General features: G+C 41.7%; 1 protein-coding gene across 1 annotated transcript; it reads right to left on the bottom strand.

The window, feature by feature from the left end:
* Positions 1-6,688: 6,688 nt before the first annotated feature.
* Positions 6,689-14,473, bottom strand: ESM1 (endothelial cell specific molecule 1). The gene is made up of 3 exons (XM_061372098.1): positions 13,853-14,473; positions 9,852-10,007; positions 6,689-7,797 (listed from the first exon to the last, which is right to left on the bottom strand). Exons 1-3 carry the CDS (start codon positions 14,151-14,153, stop codon positions 7,697-7,699), a joined length of 558 nt encoding a protein of 185 aa, XP_061228082.1. The 5' UTR covers positions 14,154-14,473; the 3' UTR covers positions 6,689-7,696.
* Positions 14,474-24,538: the final 10,065 nt, after the last annotated feature.

Below are 24,538 nucleotides of genomic sequence, written 5' to 3'. Positions count from 1 at the left end.
ACACTATATGATTCTCCTTTTTTTCTTATTTGTAGTTCTTCAACATCTCCTCACCTTGATGTCCCATGGGGGATAAAAAAATATCACAAAGATTAACTGTTCTCTCCATTCCAACATTTAAAGGCATAAATAAAGAAAATGAGATGTTTTATGACTTTGATGATACAGTAGTTCGTAGGACAGAAACACACGGATCAGGGAGAAACTCTTACATATGGAACCAGGTAGTTCACATTGATTGGCCACGATAGCTATTTTTGGCATTTTATTTTGATCCTAGGAGTATAAGAGTCCTCAGAAAGAACCCTTACTCAGTGTGCAGTAAGAGAGGCTGGTGCATGGACAGTGAGCTGATTATAGGCTCAGACTTAATTGGAGAATTAAGGTTACTGGGCTTTCCTCCCCGTTAATTCCAGCCACTGCCAGGTCAGCTGCAGCTGTGCACACTGCCCCTGAAATGCAGCCTGTCAACAGCCTTTAAGCCTGGTCTTTTCGGGTCTTTGAGGTGACTGCAAAGGTAAGAGCTGGTAAAAGGAAAGAAAAATAAATAAAACAAAAATAAAATGTTCAAAATGAAGAGATTGGAAAGGGCTCTTGAGTACCCACCACCCTGCAAAGGCACCCAAGGAGCCTCATCTGCCCAGGCATACAGCAAAGGGGAACTGTATAATTTGCTAATGTGCTGTGGGCAGCTGAGAGGCTTACATGGCTCACATTGGAGAATGAGCACTGTGAGGCCAAGGGTTAGGGCTCAATGCTGTTTCTTCAAGAATTACTTGAGGTAATAAAAAACCAAGGGTTTCAAAGAAGTTACCCTGTGGACCAGCACTTCATGAAGTGACTAGACTGTTGTCTGCCCAACAGCTCCATTCACAGCTGAGTCTTTCAGGGCTATTCTGCAACACAGCACAAATATCTCTGTCACCTGCGCTGGTAGGCACTTCCCAGAACAATCCCCTGCCTTGTTGTTATGACAGGTCTGGTCATTGGGAAAAGGTGCCAGATCCCAAGGAGGTCCTCAGAAAAAGACTGGCAGATTGGATGGCTGTTAGGGAGCTAAGGGTCATTATGAAGAGCATATTGGTCTGGAAGAATATTTAGTCTGACTTGGTATGGCTGTTCTTACTCCTTCCTTATGTTATACCCTTCACTGAGGTGAGCAACAGCACTGCTCTACTTTACAAAGTGTTGAGATCAGGGTTACCAAGGGTTGAGATCAGCTACCATGTGCTTCCTGTGTGTTCCTGGTGTCACAGTGTTTGACCCTATTGAGTCAGCTGAGACTGATCCCACCTTATAATTTTTGTGCTTCCACCCTGGGGATCAATAGAAAACAGACCCCACACTAGATCATCTGCTTACCTAAGACAGAAACAAGCTAACTGTAGACTTGAACACCATGAGAACTTGGGAAAAAGGTAATTCTCCTCCCAGGTATAGCCTGTGCTGCCTTGGTAACCATTTAATTTTGTGCCCAGGGCATTTGTGCATAGTTTTCATCAGCCATTGTTTCATCACTGTTAAGCCAGGTGTGCTGATGGAAAGGTGCTGTGACTGGCAGTGCTGGATTGCCTGCATACATGCTGGCCAGAGGGAGCCAGACGCTGTGACTTGCTATGGTAGCACCTAAATTTCAGTAGCTTGAGGAGGCTTTTCAAAGTAGGGAGGTGGGAGAATTAGGGGAGGGAAGCAAACGCTTTCACTGTTCACCGTCCTTTGTTGTGTGCTCTGTACCTTCTGTTGGTCAGTATCAATACTGCCAGCCCCAAGCTTTCAGTCTCAGTTGGGAGCCAAGTCCCAGGAAATCATGAAATCAGTGTCAAAATCTCGAAGGGTTTGGTTTGGTGGACTTTTAACACCTTTTTGACGTGCGTGTGGCTGCTGTGTCTCTGGGTGCACACCTGCAATGAAGTGCATTCCCTGCACTGAGGTTTGTTGTGTCGGAAATAAAACTTTCCCCAGAAAAACCTTCTATGCTTTTAAACATCAGCTGGGGCTCCTGGTTGCTGCTGTGCAGACAGGTCCTAGGCCACCAGCAGAGCGATTGGTAATGTAAGGTTTGTGGTATGGCTTTAAGAGGTGATAACATTTCCTGTTCTGCAGATCATCTTGTATGGCTGTACAGTATTACAAATATGTCAATGTAAAAGCAAGGTGGGGGTAAGGGAGTGCAAGAGGTGATTTCTCTGTAATGCAGTGTTTCACAAGAGCCCATTTTGTTCCTTTCATTTATTAAATGCCATTCTGGAACTTTAATGTGGGACTGGACACTGGTGGTTTCCCATGTGCAAAGACCAGCATATACTGAAGGGCAGACTCAGGCTCTTCTTGTGTGATGCTTTTTTCTTATGCTTACAAAGCCTGAGCATGTTCAAAGCTGAAAACTAGCAATGTACATTTCCTAAATGCCTTTAGAAAACCAAGAACTCAACCACTGCCAAGAGAAACAGGAGTTCCTGAAAGTGGACAGTGCAGCTTGGGTTTCCTTTGAAGCCAAAAAAAAGAGAAGGAAAAAAAAGAAAAGCCAAGTGCCTGAAATATGTAAGACGGAGCTATACAGGAGTTAAAGGGAAGCTGCATAGGAAGCAAAGCAAAGCCCAAAATAAAGAGCAGGAATGGAAAACTAAAAATAACAAACAGGAAAGTGTGACACAGCTGCAAGGGCTCTGGTGCATTCTCCCCCAGCATTGTACCTTTTTTTTCAGGAACATACTAATATTGTGTTTGGATTTCAATGGCATTCCAATCCATTATTTGTTCTTCAAAAATAGATGTTTCTCTTGTGAGGAAGAATGACATTTTCAAGTAATGTTGGTATGATTTCACTTGTCTCAGTTTATCAAATAACGATTTTTTAGGCTCAGCATTTGCAGAGCAGAAAGGTTGCATCAGTTATGTCATTTCAAGAAGTTAATCTGTCTCGTTAGAATGGTGAACATCAGTTCATGCATTAACAACTGTTGCCCTTAATTCCAGTTGAATGTTTACTTGACAGCTTCCAAAATTAGAAAGCAATAGCACACGAATCTGAGTTGCAGCTCCTTTGGTAGCACCATGAATGGGAGGGGATCAGGGAGGATCAGGAGCATCATGTACTAACAAGATTAAGGAAATCTCTGTCTTCTTCTTCATCCAAACACAGGTTTAATTGTTTACACAGAGCATCTGCCTGCCCTGAGAATCCTGCAGGAAGCAGCATATGGGATACAAGGCTGCTGGGGCCAGATTCCAGCCAGCGCCTGCAGGAGAGCCGGGCTCTCTGGGCATGGGTGCACCAACCACCCCAGCCATAGGCAAGGAACCCAGCACAGGCACAGGGATCAGTGGCAGCTGCTGCGCCAGGAGATGAGTTAGGGCCTCACTGCATTAACACCTATTACTTGCTGTACTTGTCCATTCTGCAAACATGAGCCATGCAGAGGTGTTGTACATGGCCTGTTATCCACACTGAAGACAGATGGACAATTGACTACACTTGAACAGCTCTGGTGCCTATTTCAGAAGGGCAAGAAAGCCAGAGCACTTGAGTTTGTCATCCCAAGTTCCCTTGGACTGTCACAAACCCCAGTGGAAACCACGCTAAGACGTGCCAAACTGGACATTGTGGTGCCTGTCAAGTTATCAGTCCTACTTGTAAAATTCCTATTTTCAGCAGACACAACAAAACCAGGAAATATTTACCAACTTCGCAGGTGTCAGGAAATACTTTCAAAGCACTGCTACGACCTGACAGTCCTTTTAAACAGATAGCAAGCATGTACAGAGGTGATAATAAATATATTTTAATTTAAAATACATACCGTGGTGGTTTTGGTCTAATACATGTATCCTGGCAGATCAGAGTGGCAAATTTATATTGTTAATCACAGCCTGGTGATTAGGCCACAATACATCTCACAATACTTGTTTGAATGCATTTATGTAATGAAATTGTACATTAAAGTATGGTAAACATGTTTTGCGGTTGAAACTGATAAAGCTTTTTTTCATTAAAAGTTGGTCTACACTAGAAATATATTTATTACATATTGTAATTTTAATAATGGAATGCATGTGTTTCAGACTTTTCTGTATATTTCAGATGTCACTCTGAAATATATGATTGTATATTGTCTGAAATGTAATGGGGACTGCAACATCCTATAATACAGGCTATAATAGAAGCTATAATATTGCATTACCACATATTTCTTATTATTGTCACTTCATATTAAATATAAAATAAGAGGCAGTTTGTATATTACTAGTTTACTGTTTAGTAGTTGAGAAAAGTATACCTACTAGAAAAAAGGCCTGTTTGCCAAACACATTTATACTGGAAATAATATATAACCTCCCCAGAATAAATTTAGAAACTAGAAACTTTGTATGATGAACCATCTTATGGCTTTTTCCCCAGAAGAGAAGAGCATCTGTGGCTACCTCCAGGTTTGTGTGGGCAGGAAAGGTTAGGTGAGAAGGCAATGTCTGGAACACAGAGTTAAGAAAGGAAAAAAGTTTAAAACACAGTCCACAGGGGCAGTGAGTTGAGTGTTCAATGGCGAGCCAGGAAAGATGTGAAGGGACAGGTAGAAAGATAAAGGGGTAGGAAATAAAAAAAGAGGCCTGTGAAGAACCCTTGGTTCCATAAGCGTCACTTCCTGTCCTTTGGGAGGCAATCCTAAAGGGCCAGTCCTATTTAATATCTTTATCAATGACCTGGATAAGGGGATTGAGTGCACCCTCAATAAACTTGTGAGGTTTGAGAGTAGGAAGGCTCTGCAGAGGGATCTGGACAGGCTGGATCAATGGGCTGAGGCCAATGGTATCAGGTTCAAAAAGGCAAAGTGCCGGGTCCTGCATTTGGACTACAACAACCCCATGAAATGCCTCAAGCCTGGAGCAGAGTGGATGGAAAGCTGCTCATGGAAAAGGACCTGGGGCTGCTGATTGATGAAGGTGAACATGATCCAGCTTGTGCCCAGGCAGACAAGAAGACCAACAGCATCGTGGCCTGTATCAGCAATAGTGTGGCCATCAGGGACAGGGCAGTGATCATCTAACCCTATACTGGGCACTGGGGATGCTGCACCTCTAATCCTGTGTTCAGTTCTGGGGGCTTCACTACAAGAGAGACATGGAGGTGCTGGAGCAGGGCCAGAGAAGGGCAACGGAGCTGGTGAAGGGTCTGGAGCACAAGTGTGATGGTGAACAGCTGAGGGACCGGGGGGGGGTTCAGTCTGGAGAAGAGAAGGCTCGGGGAGGACCTTATCGCTTTCTGCAACTACCTGAAAGGAAGATGAAGCTAGAAGCTGGCCACTCTCTTCCCCCAAGGAACAAGCAATAAGACAAGAGGTAATGGCCTCAAGTTGCTCCAGGGGAGGTTTAGTCTGGGTATTAGGAAAAATTTCTTCACTGAAATGTTTGCAAGCACTGGACCAGGCTGTCCAGGGATGTGGTGGAGTCACTACCCCTGGGGACATTTAAAAGATGCGTGGATGTGGCACTTAGGGACGGGGTTTATGGTGGCTTGGCAGTGTCAGGTTAATGGTTGGGCTCAAAGACCTTAAAGGTCTTTTCCAACTTATTCTATGATTCCATGATCATTTGCATTATTTCTTCTACCAGTGTAGTCCCATTGCCACTAGTAGCAACAGGCAGACATTTCAAAGAATAAAATTTGATTACAAGCTCATCCTGGAACCTCCATCCAAAAAAATTCTACAGGCTTCCCTCTCCTCTTTCTCCTTTCTCCTGACTTACCAGGTGTGGATCCACAGGTTACATGATAAATCAAGCAGTGCCAAGGAGCAGCAGTCACTGCCCCAGGGCTAAATGGTCCCTGGCATGGTGGTGGCTGCGCCAGCAAGACTCCCAGACTCTTCCTGTATTGGAGTAGGCCAGGAAGGAGCTGTCCCCAGTAGGCAATCTGGATCCAGCCACCTTGTTTTGGAGGTCATGTTTGGTATGGACACAAACCATTCTGAACATGGGCCACTACTCAGCTTCAGCAATGGAGAGCGGTGCCCAGAAAATTCCCTGAAACAGGTGCAGCCATTGAGAAAAGGTTTCTGTGGAAGTGTACCTACTCTGCATGCACCATGGCTGTGCCATCACCAGCAGTCTGACTCTGCCATTAATGGATAGGAAAAATAGACAGCAATGCTTTCAGGGTTTTTTTTTATTGAACAATAATAATCATACAATTTTTTTAATCAACCAGCTTATTACATATACATTCAAGAACTTGTAATGTCATTTATGACACTATTGCAAAATAATAATAATGTATGCAAATATTTACTACATTCTTTAAATAATTCTCTTCAGTCTGCTGAAGGACCATGGGTTTGATCCTGCTCTCACTGAAATCAAGAAAAATTGATTTTGATAACAGTAGGCCAGAATCAACATGCTTGCTTGTAAATAGCCCAAGATAATGTTGCTCCCTCTCAGACCTAACCATTCAGCACACATTTAAATCTGGTATATGCTATTTTAAGATTTTTGTCTGTGTGTGTCCAGTTATCACCGTAAGAGAGCCTTCACTGATATGCTGACATTTGGGTGTCTACCACTGTCATCATTCTCTTGTTCTAGAGCACTTTTCAGCACTGCTTTCCCATGTGAAGGCAGCCTGCACCCACTAATGCTGGCTTTGAATCAGGATTTGGACTCTCTAAAGGCATTGGGAATGCCTTTAGAAATGGGACCGCTTGCTCATGCAAGTAAGAAACTATGTACTATAGGCTGTGGTGGCACTACTACCACTTAATGAAGGTCCAAGCCTTCCCTGCACTGAACCAGATGAACTCCCTGTGAGTGGCAGATGGGCTGCAGCCAGCAATGAAGATGGAAATTACAAAGGTTCATTTGCTAGGCTCTGGCATTGGACCCATTGTTCCCCATGAAATGCAGACATCACCTTAACACACCATAGTAGCTACTTTACAGAAACATATATATTTAAATAATGCTAAACAGCTTGTTTCTTTTCAGATCCCCATCTACAAATTGTAGAATTTACCAAGCTGCTGCTTCTCTGTACAGAATTTAACTTTAGAAATCCAGCTAAATACAATATATGGCTGCAGTGTCTTGTTTAAATTATTCACAATGTACAAACTTAAATTCTGGGTGTTTTCTTACTGAAGAAAGATGTGTTTATCTCTGAGGAATTGTCACCAAACTTCCAAAAACCAGAAAACGACTAATGACTAACACTGGTTTATTTAATTCACACTGTTGTGCTCCTATGCTATTATTATTCTTGTGGTTCAGGGGTGTTGTTTGCTATCCTGGGATTTGTTTATGTGAGTTCCTTTCACATTGGCTCCACACCAATAGTTTTACTCACTCAAACTGTCCACTGAATTCAGTGAGAGCTCTCCCTGCCTCAGGCTGCAAAAGTCAGCCTCTGGCATTATTTAGATGAGGAGGGTTGAATTGTGTTGGGTTTTTTAACATTACTGTACATTCAGGAATCCACAATACATTTCTGTTCAAATACTTATCAAAACAAATATTAAAAATCATATACACTGTACAGTCTATTTTTAAGTAAACATTTTTCTCATGGAAACAGAATAACAATTTGCCTTCAGAGGTTACATTTTCATATGCTATACATCTACTTTGTTCTTAAAGTGTGTTGTTGCATATTCAGTAATCTGTGAGAAATGCATTCACTTGAAAGTCTTATGAGTATGAGTAAATATCAGCGAGGATTTAGCCATTTCATTACTGGAGAGCGAATAGTTTTCTCCTTAACGAATTCCTCTTTTACAGAATTGCCATCCCCTGATGCCATGTCATTGTCTGAAAACATACAAACATAAAGGTGGGTTTCATGAAAATGAGACAATTAAAGTACTGTCACACAGCAATATCCCTGGTTTTGGGAACACTTCAGAAAAAAATTAGTTGACAAATCTTGCAGGAATCTCCCTGAATGCCCTCCAATTATTCAGCTGCAAAATTTCTGGCAAATTATGGCGTAAGCCAGATGTGCTTTCCTTTAGTTTAAGCATAAGGGGGGTGATTTGAGTGCAGTTTCCAGGCTCACTACAACACTCCAGGATGACAAGGGACCAAGCGCCACATCCTCAATAGCTACAGTAGTAAATTGAGCATGCCTGGAGCTATTCTCTGACTGAGGCCAGCTGGCATGGAATAGCCTAGTGCATGCCACTAAACTCTCTCACTCTCCAAAAGAGGGCAAAAGATACCCAGTTTGCCCACAGGAAATGATCCCTGGCTGACACTGATTCCTGAGCTGTGGCTGAGGTTGTTCGGCACAGCTGAATATAGACTGGGACAAAGCACGCCAGCCACTGCCCTACTGTTCAACCATGAAGGTGGTCAAATTGCAACATCCAGGAACATGCTTCGGCAATGTTAAATTTAGTAGGGTATATGTAGTCATAATGTCTTTATAAAACATAGGGGCCAGAAACCTGTCTGTTCAAAATCCAGAGGCATTCACAGATGGTTTAATTCACTGAGGATCTGTCCTAAGTGCTGTAGCTACCTCTAACCACTATTAAATGAAACTGCGTGTGACCATCCCATGCAGTACTGCACACAGTGTCCCTGGTCTACCTCCAGTGATGGACCTCTGGGGACAGAAATCAGTGTGAAACCTTTGCACTGGTAAAAAAATGGGGTCAGTATCTCACTCTGGCTGGGAGCAGACAAGGTGCTAAACATCGAGGCAGCAGAAGGTTTGTGACCAAAGGCAAGAGGAGGACAGGGAAAGAGGAACTGATGAAAACAAGCTACTTAGGAAGATTTGGAATATAGGCTGGATGCAGGAAATAAAAAGCAAGACAGAAGTATTTTCTCTTGTGATTTCATCACCCTTGGTAACAAAAGCTGGAAAAGGCAAAAGAGCACAATCATACAGAAAAATACAAAAAGTTCATAACTGATGCATCTCATGAAGATGAAATCAAGATCATTTTAAAAATGGCATGGTCGTAAGCTGTAGAAATTTGCTTCTGTCCAACTAAATGGAGCGTGTGGGAAAGATAAACCACGTATTAAGGCAGCAAACTCTAGATAGCTTACTGTAACAGGAGAAAATCAAAATAAGGCATACAAACTGCACTTGAAGAAGAAATAAAATTTGAATACTTTGGGGTGAAATCCTAGTAAAGATCCCAGTAGATCGATGATTAAATCTTTGATATTTATTTAACATATTCATATTTATATTGATTGATATTTTAAATTTAGAGTGAGCATTGTTCAGTTAAATATACCTCTGTAGCATCATGTGGAGAATAAAACAGGAAGAAATTTTAATCCCAGCTTTAAAAAATTCTTTTCTGCTTCAAAAACTCTGCAGTTTTAATTCTGAAAAGTTCTGGTTTCAGGCTTCAGACATAATCTTACAGGTAAGAATTTATTCTAGAAATAATGCTATAAATTACTACAATAAAACAGCCTACTGACATCTGGAAATGTATAAAGCTCTGGGATTTTATTTTTGCCATATATTAGCTAACAGTAGTAAAACTTAGTGAAATCCTACACATAGCAGGTACATGCACCACATCTCAAGTGACTAATGCAAACCCTGGCATAGCTTCCCATTGCACACAAGATGCCGTACTCCTAGCACATGCAACAGTTGTGAAGTATTTCACCCCTGTTGGGATTTCAGAATGTTTTTAGCATGTGTCACAGCTTACCTAACTCCTTGCCTTATGTTAGGGGAGCTGCCAATAAGGAGCATAAATGTACTGTGTGCAGTTAGCTGTTTGCACAGCTCCAGCAAAGTACACGGCTCACACGCAGCGTACACAGCATGGCAGTAAACCACGTACAAGGTGATTTCTGCTAAAACCAACTGCCCAACAAAGTCCTACCTGTGTGTGAGACGATTTTTCGTCGGTTTGGAGGCTTGGAAGCAGACAGTTGAAAAAACGGAAACTTCAGACACTTCCCAGTTACTCTGTCACAGATGCCAGAGGGACAGTTGCAGGTTTTCCTGCATTCCATGCCATAGGTACCGTAGGGACACTCTGAAAAAAAGTAATATAGCAAAACAGTCCTCAGTGATCCAAGTTAGCTGCTGTCTTAGTAGCCTATCTGCTTATATCCTTAAAAGGGGAAAACCTTTGAGTGGAGATCAGCTAAACATTAACTGAAGAATTTCAGCAAGCCATCTGCTTATTACAAGTATTTTCCAGTTTTAACAAACCTTGACACACATTATATACACAATTTCTCTTCCTATAACTTACTTCCAATGTGTTATTAGTAATTCTTCTGTGAAACACTTGTAATATTGAAATGCAAATTAAAGGCAATATGAATATGTAAGTATATAGTCATAAAGGATTAACATTGGATTTAGAAAAGAAAACTTCAGAAAGTTCCTGAATTCACTGTTTGGGAATGATAACTGTGTTACTTATATGACTGTCATGATTTAGAGCAGCAATTTATTGCTGCCATGGGCAGCTTGTGGCTGGGGCCACTGCTTATCTGCTCAGTGGAGACTGCTGCCCAAACCTGAGGAACTATCCAGCAAATGCACCTTTCTGCTGGAGGCACTCCTGGCTCCTGGGGAAGAGCCTTCCCCTACCCGATGGCTTCTCATACAACAGAAGTCTGACTTCCCACAGCAGATAGCAAAGAACTCACCTACATCTCCAGCTTGAAAAGTGAGTATGCAGTAAAGGGATAACTGGCACTAAGGCAGCTGCTGGTTATACCTGCATCTGGTCACCTAGTCATCTGCCCCAGTTCAAATCTCCTGTCCCTGAGCAAGCTCACAGAGGAGCACCAAAGGGCAACTATCAGGATGGGACAAAATGCTTCTTAAAAAATTAAGTCAGGTGCAGAGGATTTGCCCTATTCCATAGCTGACACATATTCTGCTGGACCACATAACTTCCCAGAGGGTTTAAACCTGGGGTCACAGCCCTTGATTTCCTCTGCCTTGCTGTTGAACAGGGTATCTTCCCAGGACCATAGCTGAAGAGATGGAGACAAGGAAAACCCAGCTCCATTGTCCTCTTTCCAAACCCCCACGCAAGAGATCATCACAAGAGAATTTTGGGATGTCCCAGGGGAAAGGTCCTTATGCCCAGCCTGTTCTTGCCAACCTGGGGTACATGGTCACCTTAAATGGCAAGTCCTGGAGAGTTTCAAATTCAGCTCCTAAGGGCCGATGCACGACCATTCAGGGCTGGACTAGGTTCCCACAAAACACTTGAGGGAAGATCACTGTGATAAGCAGAAATTATACCTCCTTTATCATATTCTCCCCCATCTTCAGTTCTGGGACCTCCTCAGACAGATGTGGTTTCTCAGCATATAACCCCACAACAGTGCTATCCTTCTGAGCTTGCCCAGTCTCCTTTTGAATCAGCGCAAATATTTAGTTTTGCCGTGCAGCTATCTGAAAATCAGGTTAATGCCCCAAAATAAAATCAATATTTTACAATTCTCTGCATGTCCAGAGGTTATACTTTTATAAATGAAAACGCTGTAAAATTGACCAGTTCCCTTGTAGCAACTGCATGGTGAATCCCTCCAGCCTGGATCACCTCAATGAGCTTCCCCAGACTCCCCTTTCCAAGCAAGGACACTCTTTGATCTGCTGTTGGTCCACATAAAACAAAAACAAAGCCTTGCCAAAGTGAAACAGGTTTTGTGTGCACAATTCTCCCCGAGGGACAAACTGAGAGCACACACCACATGGAGCATCAATCTGCCTGCTGCAGGTGTTCAGCTGCTCAGCTCAGAGTGGTGGGATGCAGTGCTGTGCACAGCAACAAGGAAACAAGTCTGAGACAAAGCAGTTGGCTCCATGTGGAATAATCTGTCATTGATGTTGCTCTTCAGGTTTGATAAAACCGAGATCTGAGTCAGTTTTGCTGTTAGAAGGTTTTGTTCAGCAGAAGCAGCTCCTACTGATCTAAGGGGGTGCAAGAGCAGGGTCTTTACTGTGACAGTTATACAGCAGGTAAAGAAGGTATTTAGTAACAAAAGTGCAGAGAACCAGTATTTCTTAGTCTGGTTTGGACAGTTACGGCATTGCTATTGATAATAATATGATCATTATATTATCAGTCTTGTAATACTAAAAGTGCTCAAAAAATTGCTCTGAAACTTATTCTGTCCATGCCTTTCACATTTTAAAAATAAGAAATTGAAGAACAGAGAGTTCAGATCATTTTTTCACAACTTCAAAGTAAATGAGTGGCAGACATTGGAGACAATAAAGCCAGCCATCCTGACCCTGTGAATTAGTACAAACATGGAAGTTATCAAAATGAGTGATATGATATCATAGTGGATATAAAAAAATAATACTTGGCCTCATAATTTGCCTGATAAAATTCACATTCATACAGAAAGACATTGTACTATCTCAGACCTGACATGAAAAAATGAAAAGGAATTGGAAATTACATCAATAATAGTGCAAATAAATATATGGGAATACAATCCTCAGATACCAATTTACAACTCTAAGTCAAGATACGGCTTTTTCCACTGACTTGCTGGGAATAAGTAAAAAAATATTTTCCACAGAGCTTCCAAGATTCAGCTGCAGGGATTCAGATCTCATGCCTCTCAGTGTTTCTTTTTTCCCATTTGAAGTGTGCTATTGGAAAGAAATTCCTATGAGGACATTGAAAACTATATAATCATCCAAAAGAACTGTTAGAAGAATTATAGGCATACCTCGCACTGCAATAACTTTCAATAAACCGAAGATCAGACAACTATCTCAGTCAAACACTTTTCTGGTGTGTGTACCAAAGATAATGACATTTATATGCATAGATTCTGAGTCCTTAGAAATAAAAGTAGTATTTTGAGTCTCACTCTCAAACATGCACATGAATTTGTTTTTAAATACCAATGTAAATAAGTGTGTGCTATATGTGAGTCAGCCTAAATGACTTTTGCAGCATCTGGTCCTAAGTCATTACTTTAACTGAGGCTATTAATACTCCTGATATTTAACTGCCAAGACATCTTCACTTCTAAGGAAGTTATTCAAAGGCATATCTGTAATCTACTTACTGAGGTGGTACATGAACACAGGAAAACTCACTGCATTTACATTTTGCAAAACCTTTTTTTAAAATGATTTATTTTAAAAAACTTTCATCCTACTTCTCCTCTCCTTTTTGCATGGAGTGTGGATCGCTCTTAAATGAAAAATGCTATTCTAGTCTATGACTAAGGAAATCAGCATGCAGCATACCTGGAATAAGCTGAGAGCGGTAGCTGGCTGCTCATCTCTCAGTCAGCTCCTGTTCTGTTATTCCCATCTTTCAGGCAGGAAGGTCTCTGCCTCCCCTGACAGCATCCCTAGGGTAGCTGAGCACCTCAAAGGCAGGACTGAATTAAACAAAACAATGTCCCCAGGCACTCGGGGGTGCTGTTATCTCCATCTCTCAGACCCCAGAGAGAGTACCTGGTCCCCGGGCAGGCAGCAGGCAGTGCCCAAAGGAACCTCACCCCAGGGAGAGTGCAGTAGGAGCAGGGACCTGGTGACAAGGTTGGACTTGCAGGATTAAAGTCTTTGCAATTTATAGAAAGCCACCCACCAAATCAGTGGAAGGATCAGGACTAGTGCCTGCATCTCTCAAGTCCCAGTCAAAAATCTCATTTCCAAACACACCCCATCCATATTTCCTCACACCTGTCCCCAAATCTAAACAATATTCTCACATTAATAACCCTGTCCTCCTACATGTAACACCTGTATTTTAAACATTCTTCTTGGATAAGTGATGAGCTGGAAAAATCCCATTTTAGACCTTTCAAGCAGGAGGCAAGGTATACATGTAGGCTGCTGTCAAATTGCCAAGGTGGGTGCATGCAAAGTGAATATTGTTACCTTTGCAGATACCAAATTCATCACCAAAGTCATCCTCCTCAGTGTAAAACTGGCACTTCAGCCCAGGACCACACTTGACACCATCCATACCCGAGACCGTACGATAGCAAGTCTCCCCCAGAGCAGCTGCACACACTCTGCAACAGCCACAGTCATCCAGCACTGTTCTCTTACAGCGCAAGGTACTTTTGCATGCGTTACTGTCACAGGGCTCAGGACAATCTACTGCGTATTTCGCACTCCAAGCAGTTCCAGCGTGCACGGGCATCAGGAGGAGTGTGAGAAACAGGAAGCCCTTCATGTCTTGCAGGGGTAAATGCTCAGTTCCGAAGAGCAGGCTTTAATGCTCAGCCTGCTGGTGCCTTGTGCCGAGGGAAGCAGCAGTACAGAATCCAAAGTGGTAGCTGCACACATCAGCCTACAAGTTTATGAGCTTTATACAGTGTGTTGCCCACATGCTGCACCGTCGTCAGCTTCCTCAATCCGGCAGCGCTGCTCCTGCCAGCCTCCCTTGTTTCAGTTTATGAAATCCAGGATGAAGGTTGGATTAGCACTCTGCTGCCATCCAGGAATTGAAAAGCCTGAGCTGATGTAATCTGTTATGTTTAGTTGGTTGTTTTGCATGAGGACTAAAAACTCTCTCACATCCGTCTCAAATGCTCAAGGACATCTGCCAAAAGAAAAGAAAAAAACCCCACAACACACAACCGAAGAAAAAAGAAACTGAGTAGGGTGCATTACCTTCCTGCAGGACAGGGATCGCTCTATCACAGGGCGCACTGCTGACAGGAGAGCTCTGCCTCACTAGCACAGCTCACTTGGCCAGAAGAAAATCACACTGAATCATCTCCCTGCTGGAAGAATAATCTTTAAAAGAATAAATCATTGCTATCCCCTTTGAGAGGATGTGGACAGTTACATTAAGGAACAAAGTGAGATTGTGTAATTTAACAGCCAAGCTCAGATGCTTCAGTAGTGTTTTCCCTGCCTGCATCGAAATGGTGCTTTTTAATCAGTATTTAGGAGGAGATGAATTAAACATTTCACTCAACAATTACTGCTAGAACTTAAAACAGGTCAGACAGAAACAAGCATTTTGTGGGGTCTTCCACAGGAAGTTCAGGCGAATGATCAGTGAGCTGCCCCGACCTCACAACCAAAGGGGGAAATTCACATCCATCACCAGCAGTCTGCACAGCCTCAACATAGATCCAAGGGAGCTCATTCTCCTCCTCTTTACACCATTTCTATCTGGTCAAACTCTACAGGATGCCCTGATGTTGCTCTTCAATGACATTTGTGTAAATAAACAGAAAATAAGTCTCAATTTCCTCCATCCTCCTTTTAGATTTATTCATGCTGCTAGAGCCTTGACAAGAAACAGCAAACAACCAAAGAGTTCAGTGTAACAGATGAGCCACCGGAGAGATGGAAATTTCTGCTCTAAAGAAAGATCTACAGGAAAGGGAAAAAGAAGTAAAGCTAGCCATAAATAAATCTCTGCATGCCAAAAGTTGCTACCACTGAAGTTAGTGGGAATCAGATCAATCTAAACTTGTATGTTGTGACCAGCTTGCTATTTGGGAACCCTGTGTCTCGAGTGGGCTGAGTACACTGCCCACTCGAGCAATGTACGTACTCAGCCACTGAGTAGGCTGCCAAATAAAATGAAGGGCTATGCTGGAAATAGAGAGCAGGAAAGCCTTTTCTTCATGAATGCAAATGTGAACTGATAGATCCCAAACAAAAAGCTGAACTCCTTTCTCGCAAAGAAGATGAGAAAACCAACATACAGTATATTGAATTTGGGTAGGTTTTTCATATAATTCTGGTATACATGGGTAGAAGAACATGGAGAGGAGAGGAGACCTAATATGTTTAACATATGTCAAAGGTAGACTATACTTGGTCAAACATTTGCAGGCATCCACCTTATACAGTATATAATTACTTAAAATACAGTTCTTCTAATCACAGTTGCCAGGTGGCAGATGTTTACATGCACTAGTTCATGCCTGTGTTCACATGTAATCTTGGACTGATCAGTGAATTTAAAGTGTAAAAATTAAAGCATTACATTGAAGTCTTGTGTAACCAACAGAGTACTATTGTTAGCTATGAGATTACAGCAATTAGTAGTAGCAAATAATTTTATCTTCAAAATCCAATGCAGCTGTCCTCTGGGATGTGGAAACTTCAAACATGGAAGTGAAGCTGGCACGCAAAATCCAAGGAGGAACAAAAGTGCAAGGTTACAAAGAGCAGATAAATTAGAAATGGATGTGCTTACCGATGACCCCCATCACAACTAAAACATGGCAAAAGCCTGTTCAAAAACAAAGTGCAACCCAACATCACCCCGCAGTTCACAACTCAGCAAGGCAATATAAACCACTGCCCATTTCTGCTAGCATTAACTAAAACTGACATTGCTTTATACTAATAGGACATGCCGTGGACCTGAGGAGCCCACATAATCCCACTGGACAGTCCCCTCAGTGGGAGAGAAAAACTAAGTTCAGTCAGAGGGCAAGGGAGCACAGCTAAGGGCAGGAACAATTTCAGTTCCCTGGCCAAATCTGCTCGCAAGTGTGGAATAGCCCAAAGAAGCAGGTTGCATGCTTAGTGCAGGAGACCTCACAGGGCAGCAGGAAGGCCCTCCCTTGAGCCATCCCTTAAGTCTTCCATAAATTAGTTCACACCTGCCTTTAAACTCATACCTGCTTGCTCCCTCAGAGAAGATAACAGGGGAGTGTGCAGACCCACCCATACATGCACTTAGTGTTTCTGCCTGGTAGTAACCACCAGCTGATAAAATCATGTTCTGTAAATATATTTAGGAAATGCTCTTTATATAAAACACCAAAAGGTCTGAAACGGCTGCATTTCATGTTTGGGTTTCTAGCCGGAAAAATGTCCTAGGGAGATGATAAATAAAAAAAATTACAGACAGATGTGGTGAGGAAAAGAAATCGTAAAAGAAATCAGCACACTCCCCTAGCAACTCTCCAATATTATTTGGACTAAGATGGAAACTGTATTCTGTGCTTGGAGCTAGAAGCCAAAGTAAATTATTATGATGGATAAAAAAACACATGTAATGGAAGAAAACAATATGAAGAAATAGAGATCTGTCTTATACATGAGTGGCATGGAGAAAATAATGGTATTGCAGATCTTTCACATTGTCTAGCGATTAGGTTGCAAAATAAATCCAATATCACTCCTTCTAATTTTAATGTTTCTTTGTTGGTTTACCTGTTGAATCCATTAAGGTTTTCTTTGCAATGAACAGCATTATAACGCAAGGCCCTGAACTAAGTTCTCTCTTGAAATTGGTGCAATGGGAATTAATAAAGCTTCCCCAGCTATCAGCAGCAGAAAAGTTGGCACCATTATTTAACCTGTGGTATAAATATACTTTAAATGTGGAAGATTTTCTGGATCATATCAGAGCTAATTTTTCTTTCCCAAATTTATGGTATAAATTGTCTTGGTGCCAGTTTACATCATAATTACTTCACCATATATAATGTTTGGCATTTCTTATGGAAGCAGAAAAGTTTTCAGCCTTTAGGTTCAATGCTACAGGGAACTGAGCAATCACTGCTTTAGCATCACTGAGCTGTGAAGTGTGTTTCCAGCTGAATACTTCAGAGCACATTTTTTCTAGTTCTTTGGCAAATAACCAATTTCTCAATCAAAAGCAGCTTGGGAGGGGGGGAGTCTTGAGGTTGTATTTATGCCCTCTGAGAAGCGTGACCCCAGTTGTTTGACCCCACAAGGTCCCCATGAAGTGACATACCTCATGGTACATGATTAAACTGTGCTGGTAAACAAGTCTGTTTATTAGGCAAATACTGTAAGGCTTTGTTTGTTTTACTCTGAAAAACAGAGTAATTCACCTCAGTTCTTCTGAACTTAAGCATTCTGGCCACTGTTGTTATCCAGTCTTTTGAACACATAAAGGTGGTTAAGCAGGAAGCATTAATATCTCTTTAAACATAGGAAAAGGATTAATACATGACCCTTGTTGCTTATTTCCAAGAGGCAGTCCCTAAACTAAAAATATATTACCGTACATTCCTGAATGATCCAACCTTTTCCCAGGCTTCCTTTACAAAAAGCCATAAGCACAATGCTACACGAGAAGCAAAGATTCAAAGGGAAACACCGAAAGGAAGCTGAGCTGCAAAGTCCAAAATGAAAAGCCAGAAATAGGAAGTAAAAGATAAGAATCAGGAAAGTGAGATAGCAGCAAGGACTCCCCTTTGTATGATTTCTTTTCTTGTATCTTTTCAATGAATTGCTAATTACTCTTTGTTTCGACTGTAACATGGCAGCTCACCCTCACTCTGGTAAAAATAGATGCTCTGGGACATTTCCTACTTGCTGAAGGCAAAGAGGTGTTTATGTGCTCTCTCCAGGCAGGCCAGGTGCTATGCAGAAAACTCAGTAAGCCAGCTACCTATGCAGACTGCATGAGCTACTATAGAAATTACTGGATATGGTTTGGGGTATGTGCAGAGAGCTTCAGGAGCTACAACCACAGTTTATTTGCAGCATATTAAAATATATATTTGCCCATAACTCCACATACAAATATGTGGCATGTCGAGCCTGGGAGCTGGAAGCCAGACTTGCTACATATGGCTTCCGCTCTGTTTCCTTTCTTACACCTGTGGCCATACAAATGGAGCTGGGCACCTTTCAGGTCTATGCTACTGAGTTCCTCTTCAGGTTATGGTCAAGGCATGCCTCTGACTGAAAGATGCCTGCACAGTGTGGCTATTCCCAGTGATTTTACAACCACTGCGATCATCTTTGTGGCAGAAATCACTGGCTTTGCCTCAATGAATTAATGAATTGAGTCAGATATGTCTGCTGTGCTCAGGGAGAGACAAAAAATATCACAGGAGTGGTGGAAAAGCTCTACTACATGGCAACAGGGTTCAATTTTCTCCAAGGCACGCAAGTTTGGGTTTGTCAGACACAAAAAATAGGTGGTTGATATACATGGGGAAAAATGAAAAAAGAATCGGTTGTGATTCTGTTATGTTGAAATCTTTTCCTACTACTTTCAAATCACCAGCTTTTCCAAAGGAAGAAAGGAGTTTCAGTGTCCAAGACCTCTAGTACCTATTTTAGGGAATTTGATAAATGTACAAGAAAACTACTTGTTTTCTACAAAAAAATGACTTCTCTAAATACATTGCTAAATTTGATTGATCACTCACAGCCCAAACCAAAGCTCTGCCTCCACAAAACTCTACCTTATCAATAGTTTTGTCAGTAGCTGTTTCTTTGTTGAGATGCCCTAGTCCTAGGAATCTAAATCACCCTGAATAAACTGTATAACCACGTAGGAAAATAGGAAAATAAAGCCTTTCCACATAGAAAAACATCTTCACTGTTTTTCACAGTTACTGATTTTCAACCACTTGGGGAAAAAAGAAAAAAAAAAAAAGACTCTTTCTGGAATGATCTTCAAAAATTCAGGGGTTTTATCCATAAAAATAGATGTGAGCAATGGTTATTTGCATGTTCTACTTTGGTCCCCAGGTGCACATATCATGCCCATACGCTACGCATCTTTAATGCTGGTATAATGTCAAAGATTAATTTTTTCCCCATTATTTGATGAAATAAACTGGTGTAGTAATACACACTCATTTTTTTATTGCCATGCAATCTATGATATTAGCAGTTCTCTGCAGAACTAGAATGACACATATTACGCTGTAATAGGCATTTTGTCGGTTTTTTGGGATGTAGCAACAAATCAGTTAATAAAATTACAAATATTGTGAATTTTATCCTTTCCCTGCCTAATGTGAAAGGCAATTGCACTCTATCAGTCCCTGATAATTCAGTAACATTCCCATTCGAGAAAAGTTTTTTCTTCCTTCCTGTGCAGCATTTCATAGTGCACTGTTTGGTTTTCAAATCCTAGGTATACATTCTAGAATCAAGTATTTAAGGACTGTTTGGGGCTATCCTCTAGCTTGCAACTCAAGCTGATTTTGATCTTTGTTCTTTAAGAAAAAAGGTGACTTTTCTGTAGACACTCTCTACTGAAACCTGGTTTTGAAAACCCTGGTGTAATTAATCAGTGCTATTGTCTTATAACTCTTCTGCAAAAGTTTTAGGTATGCTTTATATATAGTTTAGACTTGACTAAGTAGCTATTTCCTGTAATGAATGACAAAGCTATTAAAAGCTCAGCTTTTGTACTCCATGGGTTGCTAATAAGAAAATCTGTGGTCATATGTGTGAAATGTTGAGGTTTTTTGAGTTAGGGCTAGGTACCCTCATAAGCTAGTATTTCCATGTATTCTTTGTGATATCGCCAGGATAATAACCTTTCTATGAACTAATTCATCTAGATAAGCAAAATTATCAAATCTAAGTCAATCATCATTTTTCTTTAACAAGAAATGTCTCTCCCATATCTCTGTGTTCCAAATGGTCTTATTTTACCCATCTTTGAAGCATAAACACTTTCCAGAATAACTAGATGATCCAGAAAGGCCGTAAGAGGACTTCAGCATCTCCTAGGTAATAAAACTTCAGGGAAGAGCCAGCCAAAGGCTGAAAGCTGTAAGGACACCAAGGGGACTATTAAAGAATTTTCCACAGTGTTACACACTTTCCTTAGGATGAGTGGCTGTTTTATCCTGGCTTCTCTCTGCACACAACCTCTCCAGCTCACCCTTAGCCCTCATTATGCTGCTTTATTCCATTGCTGACATTTTAATCTCTTTATTTAAAAGTCCTCTTTCTCTGATTTATATGCAGCTTTATACACAGACTCTTCACAAGTCTATGCTATACACAAAACACTAAAAATCAGGTTGCATTGCTTCGGCCCACCTTCATTGCTCTCTCGTGTTCACAGTCCTTACATTCTGTCCATCCTGTCTACCCAGACTGATGTCTATTTGAGACCTTGGGCTAACTGGTGCAGAGTCTTCATACAAGCATGGAATCACAGAACAGTTTGGGTTGGAAAGGACCTTAAAACGCATCCAGTTTCAACCCCCTGCCATTGGCAGGGACACCTTCCTCTAGACCAGGTTGCTCAAAGCCCCATCCACTCTGGCCTTGAACACTGCCAGGGATGGGGCAGCCACAGCTTCCCTGAGCAATCAGTTCCAGCTCCTCACCACCCTCACAGGAAAGAATTTCTTCCAAATATCTAATCTAAATCTCACCCTTTTCAGCTTAAGCCATTCCCCCTTGTCTGGTCACTACAGGCCCTTGTAAGAAGTCCCTCTTCAAATTTCCTGTAGGCCCCCTTTAGGTGCTGGAAGCCTCTCTAAGGTCTTCCCAGAGCCTTCTCTTCTCCAGGCTGAATAAGTCCAACACTCTTGGGTTTCCCTCAGAAGAGAGGTGCTCCAGCCCTCTGGTGCTCAGAGGGCTCCTCTGAACTGTGGCCTCCTCTGGAATTGCTCCAAAAATATCCACATCTTTTGTGTTGGGGGCCCCAGAGTTGGAAGCAGGACTGCAGGTAGGGTATCAAAAGCAGGGTAGAGGGGCAGGATCACCTCCTTCGACCTGCTGGTCACACTTCCTTTGATGAAGCCCAGGATACATTTGGCTTTCTGGGATTTAAGCACACACTGCCAGGTCCTGTTGAGCTTCTTGATAATCAGCACCCTCAAGTCCTTCTCCTCAGGGTTGATATCAATCCATTCTTTGTCCAACCTGTATTTGTGCTTGGGGTTCCCCCAACCCAGGTGCAGGACCTTGCCCTTGGCCTTCTTAAACTTCATGAGGTTTGCACAGAACCTGCTGAGGTCCCTCTGGATAGCATCTCTTCCCTTCAGCATGTTGACCACAGCACACGGCTTTGTTTTGTCAGCAGTACGGGTTATGTTTCCCCTTTTCCCATCTGTTCTCCAAGAAGTCTTTTGACATTTTGTCTTCAAGCATTTTCATGCTGTATGCCATCAGTAGCTACTTCAGTGAACAGGTTTGGACAGGATTTAAATCAATATCTTAGCTTCCATGAAAAAAAGATAGCTGTCAAGGTGTCCCAGAACAATGCACTTGGAGGTGACACAAATGGCACAGGTCCATTTGTGTCACCAGGGTGTCAATAGGATTTTCATGCACACACATGCTTCCTACATCTTTGCCCGTCATTTGGCTGTATTTTCAAATATTTGAATACTTTTTTTTTTTTTTCCTAGAGTGCATATATTGAGGGTTAACACTTACCCTAAAGACATAAATGCTTTGCCACTCATTTCAGTGAGCCAGGATTTCACATAGTACTTTCAATGTGTTATGATCTTCTTTTGGTTTCTTGTAAAGAAACCAAAACCAGTTCAAAGATTTTTGTGTGTATTTTTCACCCAAAGAAAAGGAATGTTTGCAAACTAGTTCAAATTAGAAAGCAATGAAAGGCAACAGCTGCATATTGCCCGTGACTAAGTTTGTGTTTCATTAAGTGGCAAAACTGTCAAAAAGCTTAGAATTATAAGTCTAAAACCAAACAAATTATAAGCCTAAAAACAGTCACTTTCAGATCTATTTTAGCTTGTATCTCATTATTTTTAACTTTCTTACTGTATTGCTAAAAGAAAAGAGGTCTTATAAGAGGTCTTATAAACAAGAGGTGTTACAGCAGAACACAACCTTTTGTTTTGACTGAGAAATTTGATCATTTATATGCATTTATATCGTTAGGCATATTTGAGAGTATTAAATAAAATATGGTGAGTTGCATTGCTTTCTTATTTTATCCATAGATAAATCTTAACTATTTAATAAAAAGCCTTGATGTTAATTTTCAGTCATTTAAATAAATGGCTTTACCCTTTAGGACAAATGCCCAAAAACACCTTGAGTAAATCATCCAAAGTTGCAGTATTTTCCCAAATTATGAATCTGACAGACTGAATATGTGATTTCTCCATCCTGGCATATTCTTCTTTTTTGCTTAATCTTCTGAATTGTCATAGACTGACCATGGGTTATTTTATGTTTCTTGTCCTAATAGAATAAACTTTTTAAGCAAGCAGAAATTTTGAAATAGTTCACAGTGAGATATACTGTCTTAGGTGATTTAATTAAAATCAGATAGCTACTGTTCAGCCCCCAGCCCTGTGTTCTAATTGCCGCCTATGCTGTATAATGTGCCCTCTTCACTGTGACAGGAGTTGGCCTATGATGTTACAGACTGTGAATGTTGGCCTGCCTGTCAAGAAGCTGCAAGGGTGACCAAGAGGAAGATCTGCTACAGATGGTTATTGACAGTAAGAATCAGCCCCCAAAATACCTCATGTGTTACATGGCATATTCCTTCATGTGGATCCTGTGAGTCCAGTTGGGCCAGAATTTCACAATATTATCTTCAGTTCTAGCTTTAGTAGCTTTTTCTGTTCAATAAAATGAAAAATGCTTTTCATTTTATAAAACATTGGTAGCAAACAAATAAGCTTGTTTTCTAGAACCAGCTTGGAAGGAAAGCATTTATTTTGTTTGTCTATTACCTAAGATAAGTGCCTGAAACAGGACTCATGACCTAGGCTGTGTCTATTGAAACCCACCAGAGCCACCAGCAGTGATTGGCTAGGCAGATGAATACTGCACAGGATGGCCAAGCTGGAGCCAAGCATCATGAGAAGGCAAAAACCCAACCCAGCTGGCAGAATAACAAACCTTTCTGAAAACCACTGTCCCAGATATATCAAAAATCATGACACAAGTTTTGATACCAAAATGTGACCCTGACTTAGGTAACTGGGTGCAGAACAGGCAAGGGGAGGGAAAGAGGCCTGAAAGAGAAACGCTTTAAATATACCATTAGAAATTACTCTGTGTCTTGTGTTATCACCACCTGTGCTGTTATCTTAGAATCATAGAATTATAGAATCATAGTATGGTTTGGGTTGGAAAGGACCTTAAGATAATTAAATTCCAATCCCTCTGCCATGAGGAGGGACACCTTACACTGGACCATATCACCCAAGGCTCTATCCAACCTGGCCTTGAACACCGCTAGGGATGGAGCATATAACACTTCTTTGGGCAACACATTCCAATTCCTCACCACCCTTACAGTAAAGAACTTCTTCCTTATATCCAATCTAAGCTTCCCCTGTTTAAGTTTTAACCCGTTACTCCTTGTCCTGTCACTACAGTCTCTAATGAAGAGTCCCTCCTCAGCATCCTTGTAGGCCCCCTTCAGATACTGGAAGGCTGCCATGAGGTCACCACGCAGCTTCTCCAGGCTGAACAGCCCCAACTTTCTCAGCCTGTCTTCATACAGGAGGTACTTCAGGCCCTGATTATCCTTGTGTCCTCTTCTGGACTTGCTTCAACAGCTGTAAGTCCTTATGTTGAGGACACCAGAACTGTACACAATACTCCAAGTGAGGTCTCACAAGAGCAGAGTAGAGGGGCAGGATCACCTTCATCACTCCTTTTGATGCAGCCCAGGATACAGCTGGTTTCTGGGCTGCAAGCGCACACTAAAGCCGGTTCATGTTAAGTTTTTCATTGACCAACACCCCAAGTCCTCCGCAGGGCTGCTCTGAATCACCTCCCCATAACACCTGTAGCTGTGGCTGGGATTGCCCCGAGATGAGTGTAAGACCTTGTATTAGGCTGGGTTAAACTTCACAAGGTTGGCATCAGCCCACCTCACAAGCGTGTCAAGGTCCCTCTGGATGGCAT

This window comes from Neopsephotus bourkii, unplaced genomic scaffold (assembly GCF_033783945.1).
Source record: "Neopsephotus bourkii isolate Nb327-2 ecotype Australia unplaced genomic scaffold, CSIRO-AGI_Nbou_v1 NB_1594, whole genome shotgun sequence".
NCBI lineage: Eukaryota > Metazoa > Chordata > Aves > Psittaciformes > Psittacidae > Neopsephotus > Neopsephotus bourkii.
Note: the sequence above shows the minus strand (reverse complement) of the source record. Positions and strands in the feature narration are given on the sequence as shown.